The sequence below is a fragment of the Sebastes umbrosus genome, chromosome 14 (assembly GCF_015220745.1).
Source record: "Sebastes umbrosus isolate fSebUmb1 chromosome 14, fSebUmb1.pri, whole genome shotgun sequence".
Taxonomy (NCBI): domain Eukaryota; kingdom Metazoa; phylum Chordata; class Actinopteri; order Perciformes; family Sebastidae; genus Sebastes; species Sebastes umbrosus.
The window spans coordinates 27,147,429-27,163,610 of record NC_051282.1 but is presented as its reverse complement, the minus strand read 5'-3'; the positions used below and the strand labels follow the sequence as shown (position 1 = coordinate 27,163,610).

General features: G+C 41.0%; 1 protein-coding gene across 1 annotated transcript; it reads right to left on the bottom strand.

Annotated features, from left to right (window-relative positions):
* Positions 1-2,774: 2,774 nt before the first annotated feature.
* tfap4 (transcription factor AP-4 (activating enhancer binding protein 4)) lies at positions 2,775-15,925 on the bottom strand. Its single transcript, XM_037792424.1, has 7 exons — positions 15,492-15,925; positions 11,189-11,354; positions 10,992-11,090; positions 10,720-10,890; positions 10,455-10,604; positions 7,473-7,640; positions 2,775-6,671 (listed from the first exon to the last, which is right to left on the bottom strand). The coding sequence occupies exons 1-7, from the start codon at positions 15,578-15,580 to the stop codon at positions 6,513-6,515; spliced, it is 1,002 nt and encodes a 333-aa protein (XP_037648352.1). The 5' UTR covers positions 15,581-15,925; the 3' UTR covers positions 2,775-6,512.
* Positions 15,926-16,182: the final 257 nt, after the last annotated feature.

The window sequence follows — 16,182 nt, the reverse complement described above, 5'->3', positions numbered from 1 at the left end:
GCCTGAAAACAGAGCCATGAGGAGGTGCAGAAGTCTAGTCTAGCGGAGGGGAACACAGTTGGTTGCAATTTGCAACCACACCCTTAGATGTCATCAAATCCTGCACACTGTACCTTTAAGTTGTAGTGCGTTGAGCTTTCAGGTCCAGTTATTTCAGTTAAACAGACTGAAAAGGAACTTCAGCTTCCTATAAATTAATGATGAATAAATAAATCACATCTTTCACAATGAGCTACCATGGTTGCTCTGCCTAACAAAAGCATGATGATCAAATGACTGTAACAACTTTACCGCCTTCACTCCCCAAACTATTTGCAGCAAATGTGCATCAAGTAAATGAGCTGTCAACCCCTTATTGTGGTAAGGAAGACACAATGCTCACTTGGCTGGCACGTTGGGAAGTAATCATCATAAGACTGTGTGAGACAGAGAGAGGGCGGGAAGAGAGGGTATGTCAGGAACATACAGACCCCGAGTCAACCTAGAATCCCTAACACAGCTAAACGCTAGGCGGATTACTGCTTTATCACACTCAAACAGACACACTGTGCTGAACATAATCTCACAATTCCTTGGGAATCAACATCTCAACTGTAAATTAATCCCCAAATATGGCAGGAGTTTCTTCCTCGAGCATGTCCGTCCCAAATGACTCGGGAAGCGTGTCCAAACAATACAGCTGTGTTCATTTCGGTGCGTAAAACTGTCTTAATCCTCAGGGACTTCACCGGCGGTGGGATGTGGCACGATGATTTGTTTATGAGAAAATCTGTGCTTTTTGATGAGCTTTTATGAATTCTGGTGAACATTAATTCTTCTGTTAATTACAGGTGACTGACAGGCTCTGGCATCAGCCTTTAAAATGTTAGCTGCGGCTTTGATGTCGCCATCACTGGCAATGGAAAATAACAGCATAACGGTAGCTAAGCTGTTTAATGTCTACGAGGTTTTCTAGTGTTTATTGTTTCTTTTATCCGTTATTTCATAAATGCATACACCGATGGCTCTTTGACCTTTAAGGGGCAGTAATTTATGAGTGTATATATTGCTGATGTCTGCCGAGTATGTACAGTCAGCCCGTTCGCACGAAAATGCATATAAATGCCACGATAATGCGCAAGACATTGAGCGTGCAATAAGTACACCTTTCTTGATTTCCATGAATCATTTGTACGCCTGTATTAACTGCAATGTAAACAAATGCACATATAAATGCTACAGTAAGAGTTTGGGACGCAGTAAAAAGCGAGAAAGACCAATTATGGTGAGCAGGTGGGGAGGTGAATGGGCCCAACAAACACTGGACTTTTAACCAGGAGACCCGTGTTCAGACATTGTTGACTAGTGTTTTGTTTTGTAAGGTATGTTAGTGACGTTTATCACATTTTTTATTGAGGTTTTGTTTTCCGTAGTTGTTTCTGTACGTGTTTTACTTAGTTTTCGTACTTGTTTTAAGCCCAACCATGACGTTTTTCCCTTACCCTAAGTGGTTTTCTTACCACAGCGGATGTTTGCGTGGCGTACAAACGACACGAGAAAAGTGGCTGTCATGGTATTTAGACGCCTTCCCGTGAGACCGGGTTGGTACAGTACAGTGCACCACCTTTACCCATTAACACAAACTACAATGGAGCTTTGGATGTTTGTCTAAATGCCCTATGAAAGGTACAGTGTGTAGGATTTGGCAGCATCTAGTGGTGCGGTTGCAGATTGCAACCAACTGAGTACCCCTCCGCTTACGCCTCCCTTTCCAAGACTGCGGTAACGTGAGCCGCCGAGTGCTAAACCGCGGTGACACTCGCTCAGAGGCCATCCTTACCATAATAACACTACTTTAGAAGCAACGGACGTCAGACAGCGGCTGGCAGTTTCTGGGTTTTGCACTCTGCGGCTCACGTTACCGCAGTTTCATAAGCGTGTCGGAGAACTACGGTGGAACTTCAGGTAACGAAAAAACGCGAAAGGCTCTCTCTTGATTCAGAGTTTGGTTTGTCCGTTCTGGGCTACTGTAGAAAGATGGCGCAGCACATGGAGGACTCTATGTAGATATGAAGGGCTCATTCTAAGCTAAAGAAAACACGACTCTTAGTTTCAGGTGATTATACACTAATGAAAACATAGGTATGAATATTATATTTCATTTTATGCTAATAGTTCCCCCAAAATGTTACACACTGCTCCTTTAAGAACTACTCTTACTTGACATGATGCCACCTTAATAACTCACATAGTTGCGGTCCATAATCCCATAACTGAATTTCATATAGGAGTACCTCTACACATTAATAATAGAACCAACTGTTGTGGTGTTTGGACACTCTCTGTCCACGCTTATTAACAGACATTGCACATTGCTACAAGATACTAAAAATGAGGAATGAGTGAGCCTCTGAGGACACAAAAACTGGAGGTATTTCTGAATGAACGTGTGAGGGTGTGAACAAGAGGCCTGGGATGAATGAGTGCATGTCTGGGGATGATGGCAAGAGATGCCACCCCACTGTCCCTGGTGTGCATTTTAACTGTCACAGAGACGGTGGTCGATCTTAATTTAGCAATGAGCTGTTGAGCAAGAGAGGGAAGGGAGGGGGCTTCAAAATGCCAGCCACCAATCAGGAATAGACACTTGTGCATCGACTGTGCTGCTTGCATGACGGCCAACTATAAATTCAGTCGGTTATGTCATTATTTTTGTTACTGCCGTCAATATTTAGAGTGAAATACCCTTTTTAAAAAAACTAAAACAGAGACAAAGACACACACAGTGGGCCCAATGCGTAAAAAACAAAGTACAAACTTTATTATTCTGTCTTTACAAAGGCACAAGCCTCTTTATCCCCAAAACATTTCTCTTAAAAACAAAACAAAGACATAAAATAGCTTCTTGACGACCATATGCACCAAAAAAAAAAGGTTACAGAGAACAGTCAAAAGACGAGGGAGAGGAAGGAGCTGCGAAATGTGAAGGGATACAAGAGAGATATTGACGATAGATAAACAAAAAAAACAAAAAGAAGATGCGAGGGGCAAGATGTAAGAGGTCTGGACATGGAGGAAAAGGGGGATACACAGCTGTGCGGCTTTTACTCAGAACCTAAAAGAGCTTCAGCTGAGGAGTTGCCCCTTTGTACAAAAGAAAGAGGCGGACTCCGGTATAGTACAGTAAGTGCTTTGTAATCTTGACCCCATTTAATGATCCCCAGGCCCGCCCCACTCATCTGACAAGCTGATATGTCCACGTGACGTTTCCTAACACACAAGATGGAAATAATCTGGGATTCAGAAGAAAACTATCAAATGCAGAGCAACAAAAAGCAGAGCTTGCAAAACACATTTTCAATATCCAGGAAACTCCTGCCTCTACTGATAATAAGTACTGGGAATAAATGCCATGATTTAAATTTGACAGATGTGTCATTCATTTCAGTGCAGCTGACATCAATATTTCTTTAAAGGGCAATTCCGTGACATGAATCATGATAGATGAGGTGCGTTCGATCGAACACATTATCTGTCCAGCAGTTCAAAAAGCTCCATCTATGCATCGATGCGGGGGATTTTAATAACGAGTTTGTCCCTAAATAGCAGTGATGTGTCAAAAGCACTAAATGTAACTAATCTCTAAATAGACCAGGTCTCACTTTTAGTAACATTTTTATGGAATGTCATCATTTCATTGTGGAAGTTTTCTTCCTACACATCTGGCTTTAATAGTGCACACGAAGGGGCCAACGGGTGCAAAGCTACACGTAAATCCAACCACGAAGTCAGTATACGGATACATTTTGAGAAGAAATATCAGGAGCGCTTGAATGTAATAAGTGATATACCAGCAACCTGTTCATGTTTATGGCAAACCTAATAAAACAAACATAAGTAAAACAAACTGGGAATATATATTCTTCTAACACACCCCGGGGTGTTTACACAGCCGATTAGGACTGTTGACAGGCTGTTAAATAGGCGTTATCAGTCGCTACAATCACCATAGATGTGGGTCAGTAGGGGCCTACTACACCTACTGGTAGGTTTTATCATCTGTTCACATGGTAGATCATGTATTCACATGAAACTCCATATGTGATGGAGGTCGGGGGCGATGGATGGGGGTTCACATCCCGTGTGAAACCAACAACGTGCCGTTGTCTTTACAAGTGCTAAGTTTCGCTTAATTTAACTAAGTGTTTTTGTTGCCTAAACTTAAAGAAGCCTTTTTGTTTGTGTTCAAAAGGTTACGTTTCATTGAGTTTTATGTGTTAAAACGTCTTGCTTTTAAATTTCACTTCTGAAACAGTTATTTTAAGCCAAAAAAACTGTTTCCTTTATTTAGTGTTTTTGTTGCGTTAACGGATAGAAGTTGTAGTTTTGTTGCATAAACCTAAAGAAGCCTTTTTGTCTGTGTTCAAAACATAACGTTTCATGCAGTTTAACAACGCGTTAGAGCGTGTTGCTTCTAAGTTTCGCTTTTGAAAAGTAGTTATTTTAAGCCAAATGCGATGTTTTCTAAACTTAATTAACTGTTTTTTGTTAACTAAACCTAAAGAAGCCTTTTTTTGTTTGTGTTCAAAAGGTTACATTTCATTGAGTTTTATGTGTTAAAACGTGTTGCTTTTAAGTTTCGCTTTCACTTTTGAAAGGTAGTTATTTTAAGCCAAAACACGTTGTTTACTAAACTTAATTAAGTGTTTTAAACCTAAAGAAGCCTTTTTGTTTGTGTTCAAAACGTAATGTTTCATTGAGTTTTACATGTTAAAACGTCTTGCTTTTAAGTTTCACAAGATAGTAGGCGTAGTAGGCCCCTACTGACCCACATCTATGGTGCTTATAGCGGCTGATGACGCCTATTTAATGGCCTGATAACAGTCAAATCTGTAAGCCTGTTTGAAAAGGCAAGGGGATTCCAGTGGCCGTCGAACGGCCTGGATCGAAGTGTTCAAGTACGCCTCTCATACCCCCGGGGGGGCTGCGTTAAGGCTTCACAGTGCCTCCCTGCACCCACGATGGCGATTAGTAAGGCAAACTGCTGCCTCTCTCAGCTACATGTCTTAATGTCTGTCTGTCAACCAGGCAAAAACATTTAAAGAGTGATCTAAGCAGAAACGTGTAAATAGCATGGTGCACTAGACGAAAAGCGCGCAAAAAAGGACAAATGTAATGAAATGCATAGAGCATGTGTGGTCAACCCTCCACGGCACATTCAAACTATTTCACCGGGCATTTTCCTCGTATTTGAAGTATACTCTGCTTTGATAGAACATTTGGACAAGAAACTACACGGTTAGGGCGAAATAAAGTCCAGCCCTTATGATTGAGCGAACAAGTGATTGTATGTCAGTCATATTTGTGTGTGTGTGTGTGTGTGTCGTGCGCACATTTATACGCCTTATTTCAAGGCAAAAGCGGTGCTGTCGCAGACTGCCAGAGTCTGGGACACCGCTATGCCCTGCTGATTCAAAAATGGGACACATACACACACACACCGGTGGAAACCACTCAAGAGTGCCCACAGATTAGCTTATTTAGAAAGCCAGGTGCTTTTAAATTCAAGAGGGGAAGGTGTCAAGAGACGTCAAAGCACTGATATTTAGTTTTTTGTCAGGCCATGAGTAAAAAGAAGAACATGCCAGATACATATGTGGGATTACTGGGAACCCAGCCCAGTAAAAATGGCACAAAAAAAAAGGAATAGAGCTGTGAACCAGTTAAGCGCTTCGCTTCATTTCCTGTGAGCACCAGTCAGCCATGAAAACAGCTTTTTTAAAAATTCCCCGTCATTGTGGTGCTTTTTTTTGTGTGTGTGTTTTTTTTCCAGTACAATCACATTAACTTGCTGGCTTGAGGGAGCCTTTAGAGAAACAAGACATGAAAAAGTCGACTTCACAAGAGTAAAACAAAACATCACCCAGAAGCCTAAGAAGGTGGAACGTTGAGACGGCCTTGTTGAGCTCACAGTGTCTCTCCAAAAAACGGCTCAGAGAAGGAGGTTTAAAAGGGATGTTCATCTTAAAACGCTCTGGTGTTGGGCGGTGATGACGCCACACCGCTGGGCTCTTAGTCTCCCGTTCCGTGGATCAGTCACAGTCACTTCAGGGCCGAATAAAGAGAACAATCCTGGTGATTAATGGTGTTTCGCAGACATTCTAGTATCCAGTATGACGGAGCATTTATAGATCAGTAGTCGTTCTAATAACCTCTCTACAGATTAATGAACAGACGTGTCTGTGTGTGTGTGTGTGTGTGAGATAGCAGGGGGCTAAAGATGAGCAGAGAAAAAGAGTGCATGTACGAGTGTAAACCTATTCGGGCTGCCTATCACGGTACAACATGTAAAAGAAAAACAAAAACGAGTGCTTCAATCTGTCTACCAGCCCTAGTAACGTCCTCTGAAGAAGAGGAAGAGTGCTGTGGGTGTGAGTCCTCCTGTAGCCCCGTTCTGCTTGGGCCTGTTGTGTGTTAAGTGTGTTTGTGTATGTAAGTGTACGGCGTACGATGGAGGGGAAGGGGGTTTGAACTCAAGGCAGTGAGCAGTCGTCGGGCCCGTCGCTGTTTGAGGCCGTGTCTGAGCCCGCCGCGTCGGAGAGGACGCGACCCGAAGTGACGATGACCGCCCTCCGCTTCTCTTCCTCGCCGGTGCTACCCTTCGCCTGGGTGCCCTCGATGTGCTGGATTGCCTGGAGGAAAGAAGACGCTTCTTAAAACCCATTTTTATAGACTCTTTTATGTGATCTTTTTTGGCAACACAATTTTCATGGTAATTAGGTGATAATTAGCAAGTAACCTATTTGAAATTTCTTTGGAATTGCTGCCAAATTACCCCAATATTTACCTCAATATTACATTATTATATACATTATTTAATAATTATATGCTAAAATAGCGTATAATGGTTAAAATAGGGCCCTTAGGCTTGAGAAGCGGCTGTGCGCTGCTCTTCATCGGAGGTGGAAAACTAATAGAAGACACTTCTGATCAGGCACTCTGTATTCTTTTCCTGGAAATGTATTAAATAAATTACCAGCTATTGGGAAATAGCAGAATGTAATTATTAAACAATGTTTATAATAAGGTAATCTTCGAGAGATTTTGAGGTAAATATTGGGGTAATTTGGCAGTAATTCCAAAGAAAATAGGTTACTTGCTAATTATCACCTAATTACCATGAAATTTGCAGACCTGTAAAATGAAGTGTTACCCTTTTTTTCTTTTTATTTCTGTTTATTTAATTGATATGTTTTCTATTGTTTTTTATGTATTGTATTGCATTGTCTTATCTGTGTTTAAATTTAGTTTTGTCTTGTTTTTGTTTGGCCTCACTTTTGCTTTGCCTGTCAAAGCACTTTGTAAACTGTTTTTAAAGGTGCTACATAAATAAAGTTATTATTATTATTAGTGATGTCAGTGGCGACAGCGCCCTCTGGTGTTCAGATGTTAAACCCTGGCTCACAGGTTCTGCCTCTTGACTCCCGACTCACTTGAACGATGGTGTCCAGGTTCTGTCGAGATGTGGACACTGCATTGATGACTGATGTCGGGCCCATGGTTACCACGGTGACGTGATGTGGCTGGGAGGGCTGGACAGGTGCAGGGACGATGACTGTGGCGTGGTGTGTAGGTGCAGGGGGGGTTGCCGGGGCCATCACCTGGTAGAATAGAGATATTATTACTTAGTATTATAAAGTAATGTTAAATGGAGAGTATACTCAAACCTGCACAAACTACCATAAATATATAAATATTATATATAAATACAAACATGCTAAAACAGCACACAAACACAGGCACTATCACACACATAATTGGGAACACAGATGGGCATCATATTAAATATTAACCAGGCCAGATGTCAGGAATCTCTCATCAACCCAAATGTTTTCCTGTCATTATGTTTGGGATTTTTCTCGCTGTGTATTTTGAGCTGCCTCTACAAAGATATTTTTTTCTTGAAATGGTGCAAGCAAAGGGTGCTCAGATTTCTACTGAGCGTACCGCTTACAGGTGGTGCTTTAGGTCAACTAGTCGATTTATTTTCTTATATTTTGTCTTATTTTCTCGATGGATCAATTAGTTGTTTGGTCTATAAAATTTCAGAAAAGCCCAAGATGACGATATTCAGTTTACTGTCACAGAGGAGTAAAGAAACCAGAAAAAAATCACATTTACGAAGCTGGAATCAGAGAATTTTCACTCCTTTTCCTTAAAAAATGACTCAAACCAATTAATCGATTATCAAAATATACCAATTGATTAATTGATGAATCGTTGCAGCTCTAAAGGTCAACCAGAGCTTGACCAAAAAGGAGCACACAAGCCAATAGTGGTGCAAAACACAAATTTCCATAAGTAACAAGAAATTACTGGAAATAAATTAGGGCCTTTCAATCGGTAAAAGTATTTAATCGTGATTAATTGAATGATAGTGCATAGTTAATTGCGATTATTCGCAAATTAATTGCACATTTTTTATCTGTTCAAAATGTACCTTAAAGGGAGATTTGTGAAATATTTAATACTCTTATCAACATGGGAGTGGGTAAATATGCTGCTTTATGCAAATATATGTATATATTTATTACTGGAAATCAGTTAACAACAGAAAACAATGACAAATATTGTCCAGAAACCCTCACAGGTACTGCATTTAACATTAAAAATATAAGGTAATTTAATCAATTCATAGTGATATTGATTTGAGGTCATATCGCTCAGATCTGCTTGGGGAGTCACAAAGTGTCACATGACTAATGCATTGTTTTATCAATAATCGTTCACTATCAGGGCCCAGCTGCCACGAGGAGTAGATGGGCAGACAGCACACATTGATTTGGCATCATGTTGAGTTGAGGTTAGCCGGTAGAAACAGGATACTGTGGCTGTCAGGGCGGCAGACAGGCACAGCAGAAAGACGTGTGAGCTGCGCCATTTAACACACTGTAAATGTGCCTCAGCTGCTGACAGCTCTAACTCTGGACATGGTGACATCTACTGTACACTGAGATTAGCTCAGGTGTTGGTAAGTGTTTTAAAATGCAATGTGATTCACACATGACTGACTCAAAGAAGTCCCACACAGGAGGGGGGGGAGTGAATTTGGTGCCAGCCGCCAGATGAATTTAGGCTAAAAAAGCCCAAAATAAACACTGGTTTTCAAAATATACTGAGCGGAAAATCGTTCGTCTGCATGCCAAATTGAAGGACTGTCAACCTCTCTAAATGTTGGACACAGAATTTACAAAGTAGGTGATGAAATGGACCAAACTAAATACTTGTTTTTTTGCTCCTTTCAACCAAGGAAACTAGATAAAAAACAACTTCTCTGTCATTTGTCAACACTCGAGCAGACACGAATCTTTACACATTTTTGGTTGTTAGTTCTACCGTTACATAGAGAAATAAGGATTTTTACATCTGTATCTAACGTATACAATAAGAAAACTTAAAGAAGGGATAGTTTGGGTGTTTTGAAGTGGGGTTGTATGAGGTACTTCTCCATAGTCAGTGTATCACCTACAGTAGATGGCAGTCAGCACGCCCCCAGTTTGGAGAAGCAGACGGGAGTTACCACACAGAAGCAAAGCAATGTACTGCTGTGGACGGGACTGGCAGCAAAACGTATTTTAGCCACCTAAAAGAATCAATATCAGTTTAAGTGAACGCTATATTTAGAATATTTTCACCACTTAACCTTGCCGTGAGACAGCCCTTTTGTATTCATCTATGCTCTCGCCAAAGCCACCAGACTCCATTGAAAAAAGCAGCAATTTTACCTTGCAGAACACGGGGGTTACTGGTCTACCGCTGCCTCGACCGGTTAGTTTGTTTGTGTTATTGTGTAACTTTGGTGACTCCTGACTAAGCAAAGTCACAAAGTAACACAAACTAACCGATCGAGGTGGCGGTAGACCATACCGTACCTCCCATGTTCTGCCAGGTAAAATTACTGTTTTTTTTTTTTATTCCAATGGAGTCTGGTGGCTTTGACGAGAGCAAAGATAACGGCTTCAGTTCCCCGCCGAAAAGAGCTGTCTGACAGCAAAGTCAACTGGTGAAAATATTCTAAATATAGCGTACGCTTAAATTGATGAGGATTTTTTTTAAGTGAGCCTTTCTTTTAGGTGTCTAAAATATGTTTTGCTGCCGACCTCGTCCACAGCAGTACATTGCTTTGTTTCTGTACATTAACTCCCGTCTGCTTCCCCAAACTGGGGGCGTGCCAACCATCATCTACTGTAGGTAATACACTGACTATGGATAAGTACCTCATACAATCCCACTTTAAAACATCCAAACTATCCCTTTAAAGTCTTGAAACATGAAAATGTGTATGCTGGATTTTAGGAACTTAAACTGGAACTGGAAGTTAACCGATTATACAAATTTAAATCCTTCCGCATAATTCTCTAATGGATTCCCTGTTTATGTACGATTCAGACACAGATATGTAAATGTTGTCCAACCTGTGGGCTGTGGGCTGGAGTGAGGTCCCTCTCCAGCTGCTTGTGCTGCTGCAGACGGACAAGGCTCTGTGTTTGGGTTGGGTGCTCCGGGGCATGCTGGGTAAGCACCTTCAGCTTCTCTGGGTACAACTGGTCATCCAGGGAGCGCATCTGACACACACAAAGCCGGGGATACAAGTGAGTTAGCAACTCAAAACTATCTTAGTCACTACATTTGTCTGGACACATCTGAAATTGTGTTACATGTTGCGGTTTCTCCTTTTACCTGATCTTCAAGCATCATCCTCACCGAGCGCTCTTTCTCCAGCTGCTGCCTTAACTCAATCATCTCCCTCCGCAGGTCCTCCGTCTTCTCCTCCTCCAGGATGTCTGGTGAGCCAATGCCTTCATCTTTCTCCTCCGCACGCCTCCTCTTAGGGGAGGAACCACTTAACTCCTGTGGAGAGCAAACAGAAATTGGATATCCGTTTTTTAGGTTAACACTGATGACAGCCAGAAAATCCCAGTAAAGCCTTTTTTTGCACAGCGACGCTTTACTTGTATGATTCGTTTGAGCTGACTGTTCTGCTGCAATAACCGCGTCTTCTCCTGCTCCAAAGTAAAAATGTACTCCGCCGTCTGTTGCAGGATGGCAGCCTGGGGAAAAGAGAAGAAGAAGAATAATGTTATAGGTTCAGTCCCCGTACAGCCACGTCTAACTCATCACCTAATTCAAACCTCTCTCGTGAACCCACCTTACTGAGCTTCTCTCCATCGCTGTGTGGGATGAGTGTTTTAAGGGACTGGAATCCAGAGTTGATGCTCTGCATACGCCGACGCTCGTTGCTGTTGGCGATCTCTCTGCGAATTCGCCTCTCTTGGTCCCGGGCTGTTTCTGGGGTCAGAGGAATGTTGGCCAGACTAGGAGGGAGGAAAAAGGGAGGACAACAGTTACTCTTTGGCAGCCATGTCTCCTATAAATTAAGTTCCCACACAACTAAACTGCCTTCTCGATTACGTGTTTGAAAGGCAACATATTTTGTCGTGGATGTCTTCACAAATACATTTGTAAGTGAGTGACGTAGTACAATGAGCGACGCGCGGAGCAAGCGACTTAGTATACTGAACTAAAAACCTTATTGAATAATAACGGGTATAACAAGCGAGAAAGTCCACTTTGTGGGAGACAGGGTTGTGTTTGGAGTCATGGACCTTGGGAGGAAATACAACGTACATTTTCAGCAACATCACTGGTGAACTTGAATCTAATCCAAAGACAGCAAAGACTAGAACAATGACTCCCAAAGTCTGGGTCGCAGGAGATTTTATTAGGGTTGGCAAATTTGCAGAATTTCTATTAGCAAAAAATATATGAGTAAATATATAAGGGCCTAATATAATAATAATAATATTCATAACTATGTTTTCATTAGTGTATAATCACCTGAAACTTAAGTTCTCGTTACATTAGAATGAGCCCTTCATGTCTATATAGGAAAGAGACTGTGGTGTTCTTTGCCGACATTTTGGACTAATAATATTTTATTGTCCAACACAGGTTTCGGTGGAATATGACAACAGAATAGAAATAATTTTGTTTTACTTTTGTATGGCCCTTTTAATGGCGGATGTTTCACTGCCGTCTGGTAGTCGCTTTCGATGCAAAATGGTGGAAGTGTCGTTTTATTGCTGGGCGTTGATGTTGCAATGAAACACAATTGTAGTTGACTTTCACTTCTTGGTGGCAATATACGTTCTTTGGAGCGAGTACTCTTCGCAGAGTCCATCATGTTTCTACAGTAGCCCAGAACGGACAAACCAAACACTGGTTCTAGAGAGAACTAGTTACCTGAAGGCCATCGTAGTTCTCCGACATGCAGAGTGTAAAACCGTGGTACCGCCAGCCACCGTCTGACTTCCGTTGCTCCCAAAGTAGTGTTATTATAGTATGGATGGCCTCTGAGCGAGGTGAATGGCGTTACCAGGGTTTTGCACTCGGCGGCTCACGCTACCGTAGTTTTGGAAGTGGAGGAATGATCAGAGGGGTATTCAGTTGGTTGCAATCTGCAACCACACATCTAGATGTTGCCAAAACCTACACACTGTACCTTTAACCCTAAAGCAACTTCTTACCCTGTCACTTTAACAGGTGTTAAACAGGTGTTAAAGTGACACATTAACACGTATGCTATGCAATCCAAAATTGTGATTTTGAAAGGTCTTACGGAGTGAGAATGTTTCCTGCCATTAAAGCAGTACGGACGTTTTACAAGACACCTTACAAGCACCACATGTTGTAATAAGTCATCTTCACTGTGGCACCGTAGCTGATAACTCCAGTTGAGATGTAATTAGAGCAGCAGCACTGAGCCTGTTAATATTTCAGCCCCTAAAGCCGTGGTGAAAAGACACAATATGCTGTAATTCAGTTGAGGGGGGGAATCTAAGCGAACTTCCTCTAACATCCTCTGTATCGAGCTGGGTATCTCTGGGACCCTCTCTAGCCAAGCTCTTATCTGTACTGACTCAGCTGCCTCAGTGCAAACACCGGGAACAATTGTGCAGACACAGATGAGAAAAGAAGTGTGTGTGTGTGTGCGCGGACACACACACACACACACACACACACACACACACACACACACACACACACACACACACACACACGGACCAACACAGCAGCAGCACATCCAGCAAACACATCCACTGCCAAAACATGACCAACTGGGTCTGGACTTCACCGTATCACACAAACCACTACAGAGGAACAGACCGGGTCCCTAATTAGAGTGGATTAAAGCTTAAAACAGGAGTTTAAATGCCGGGCAACTAAATAGAACTGAACCAATTGGTCGATTGAATCATAAAGTATATTGATAATCAATAAATGTACTTTTTTAAAGAAAAAATGCCAAACATTTGATGGTTCCAGTGTCTCAAATATTCCAATTTTCGGACTGTTGGTCAAACAACACAAGATATTTAAAAAGATCACCTTAGACTCTAATAAATAGTTATGGTCATTTTCCCACCATTTTATAGACCAAAAATAAATCCACATATTAATCAATATTATGTATTATAATTTTGTATTTTAGTTATTATGAATGTATTACTAAATTAGTATTATTATTAATAGTTAAGTATTTATTTATTTTGTATTATTATTATTATTTTAATTAATGTTTTGAATTATGCAATTGTTTTGTTCATAATTCCCAATGCATGTCTTTTTAAAACCAGTCAAATTTGATCACAAAAAGAAGTAGTAATTAAAATAATCAGTTGTGTAAAATATGATAGTTACACAATTGAAAATAGTATTTTATGTTTCCAATGATAGACAGATTTTTATAGGCTCTACAAAAATAAATCCACTGAAAATAAATTATAATTAATTCACTATTCGTATTAATAATTAATTAATTTTATTTCTTTATTTTTCAATTCATGTTTTGAATTAGTTCTTTTTTTTGTTAATTTCTAATGCATAGCTTTAAAACAATAAAATTTGATCACAAAAAGAAAAAAAAAATAATCATTAATTGTGGGGCTGCAACTTAAGTGTATTATAATAGTGACACAACTGAAAATACAGTCATGTGTGTTTTAATTGTACGGCAGAGTTATATAGGCTCTACCAAAAATAAATCCACATATGAATCAATAATGAAAACAATTTATTACCTTTATTAGCAATTATTCATTTTTTTCAATTCATGTTTTGAATTGTGTTTTTTTTTTGTTAATAATTCCCAATGCATATCTTTAAAACCAATCAAATTTGATCACAAAAATAATGAAAATTTATTATAATAGCAAATGAAAATATTTTTTGTTGTACGACTCTACAATGTACCAAAAATGTAGGTCCATTTTCCATTAATTTTAAGTCTATTTATTATTATTATTATTATTAGCATATTTGTCAGTCTGGGTTGAATTGGGCTACATTTTCCTAGTTGTGTATCAATTCTCTGCAAATTTTAAAAAGGACTACATCTCCCACAATGCCCTGTAACTACAAACAACAACCAGCAGCAGCATATCCCTCCGCCTCCCTCTCCAAACAGGGCTGCGGACGGATCTTAGGCCCTTCCGCGACATACACACCCCCTTATTAATAACACCACTTTTTAATTCCCTCTGCCTCCACCGCGAACGCCAAATGTCTTTTTAACCGGACGCACCGGAGGAAATATCTATATATGTAATAAAAAGAAGCCAAATAACCCCCTTTATTCCTTTCCTTCCTTCCTTTCCTTCGTCACCTCCTCCTCTGTGCTCTGAGCAGCAGCCTCTCCGTGTCCTCCGCCATTATAACAATGCGGCAGGCAGCATGGCACAGTGGAGGCTCAGAGGAGAAAAAGACGCAGTGGCGGCGACTCCAAAAAGCGCGCACCAGACGAGACGCACCGAAACACCAGGAAAACTCACCGCGCGTCGAATGGGAACGATATAAAACAGCTGTTGGCACATTTTCACGTTGAAAAGCATGAACCAAAACGGCGCCATTAACAGGAAACAAACAGCCAGACCCCCTTCAGCCACAAGCATGGCCGCACTACCCACAATAACTTCGGATTGCTCTGAGCAAAAAAAAAATAAGAATAAAAAAAAAAACAGCAACCTTTCACAATGTGTGCAAACCACACTCTTATAATAATATTTCCCTTTTAACGCATAAATCACAGCACCTATAGGTGACACTAGGGGGGTAATATGAGGATAAATAGAGCGAAGGAGTAGCAGCGTGGTGGTGTGTGCACAGGGAACCACGTGGTTTATGTTTGTTAGCCACAAAATGCATAGATTTCAATGCAAAATGTGCCAAATAACACCACAGGGTGCATGCTGTAGTGACGCACAGACCTCCTGCTCCATCAAACGCGTTATTATTTAAATGTATGGTGATAATTTAATGCCCCCCAGTGAGTGAGTGAGTCGTGTACACAATAACAGAGCATGTTGCCTCATCGCAGCGTCTACTACACACACAGATGATTTATTATAATAATAATAATAGACGCAGCGTGTATGGATGAGAGCTGCACGTACCTACAAAGACCTCCAATCACTTCTTTCTCCGTTTTCCTGAAATGTTGCAAGGATGGCACCTTCTGAGCTGGTACCATGAAATACTCCATGCTCGCCTCGAGCCAGTTTGCCCCCCTACTCCTCACAAAAAAATAGAAATAAATAAAATAAAATAGTCCTTAGAATATAAAAAAGAAAAAGCAGAAATCCTGTGATCCAACACGTTAAATCCTCCAAGAAGATGTGAATCCCTCGTCTGCGTAATGTAGTAGTTCCAGGCTGCTGAGAGTTGTAATGTTACTCGACTTCCAGCTGATGGGGTTCCCTCGTTGTGTGTGGCTCTCCTCTACCTCTCTCTCTCTCTCTCGCTCTCTCTCTCTCTTTCTCTCCCTCCCCTCTCTGCATGACCGTGTGTGTGTGTGTGTGTGTGTGTGTGTGTGTGCATGTGTGTGTGTATGCAGCTGATCGGATGGCTTTCAAGGCGGGAAACAGCTGGTAGGAGTCACAGACTGCACTCTCTCAAAGAGCCTCCTTCCGCAGAGACTGGGGACTGCATGTAAACAAAGGACTATTTTTGCGCAGAGATACACCGACAAGAAAAACGCACATGTAGATGTAGGGGGGGATTATATGATACAACTTTAGTGTCAGTTTGCACTGAAATTCATTTTGCATCCAGCTCAGTTTGAGAAAAACAATAGACATACACTGT

Excerpts from the sequence above, each read along its gene's own strand:
- tfap4 (XM_037792424.1), bottom strand. The coding sequence starts at position 15,580 with ATGGAGTATTTCATGGTACCAGCTCAGAAGGTGCCATCCTTGCAACAT. Across the intron at positions 10,605-10,719 it reads GGATGATGCTTGAAGATCAG|ATGCGCTCCCTGGATGACCA; the intron begins GTAAAAGGAGAA and ends TGTGTGTGTCAG. Across the intron at positions 7,641-10,454 it reads CTCCAGCCCACAGCCCACAG|GTGATGGCCCCGGCAACCCC; the intron begins GTTGGACAACAT and ends CTATTCTACCAG.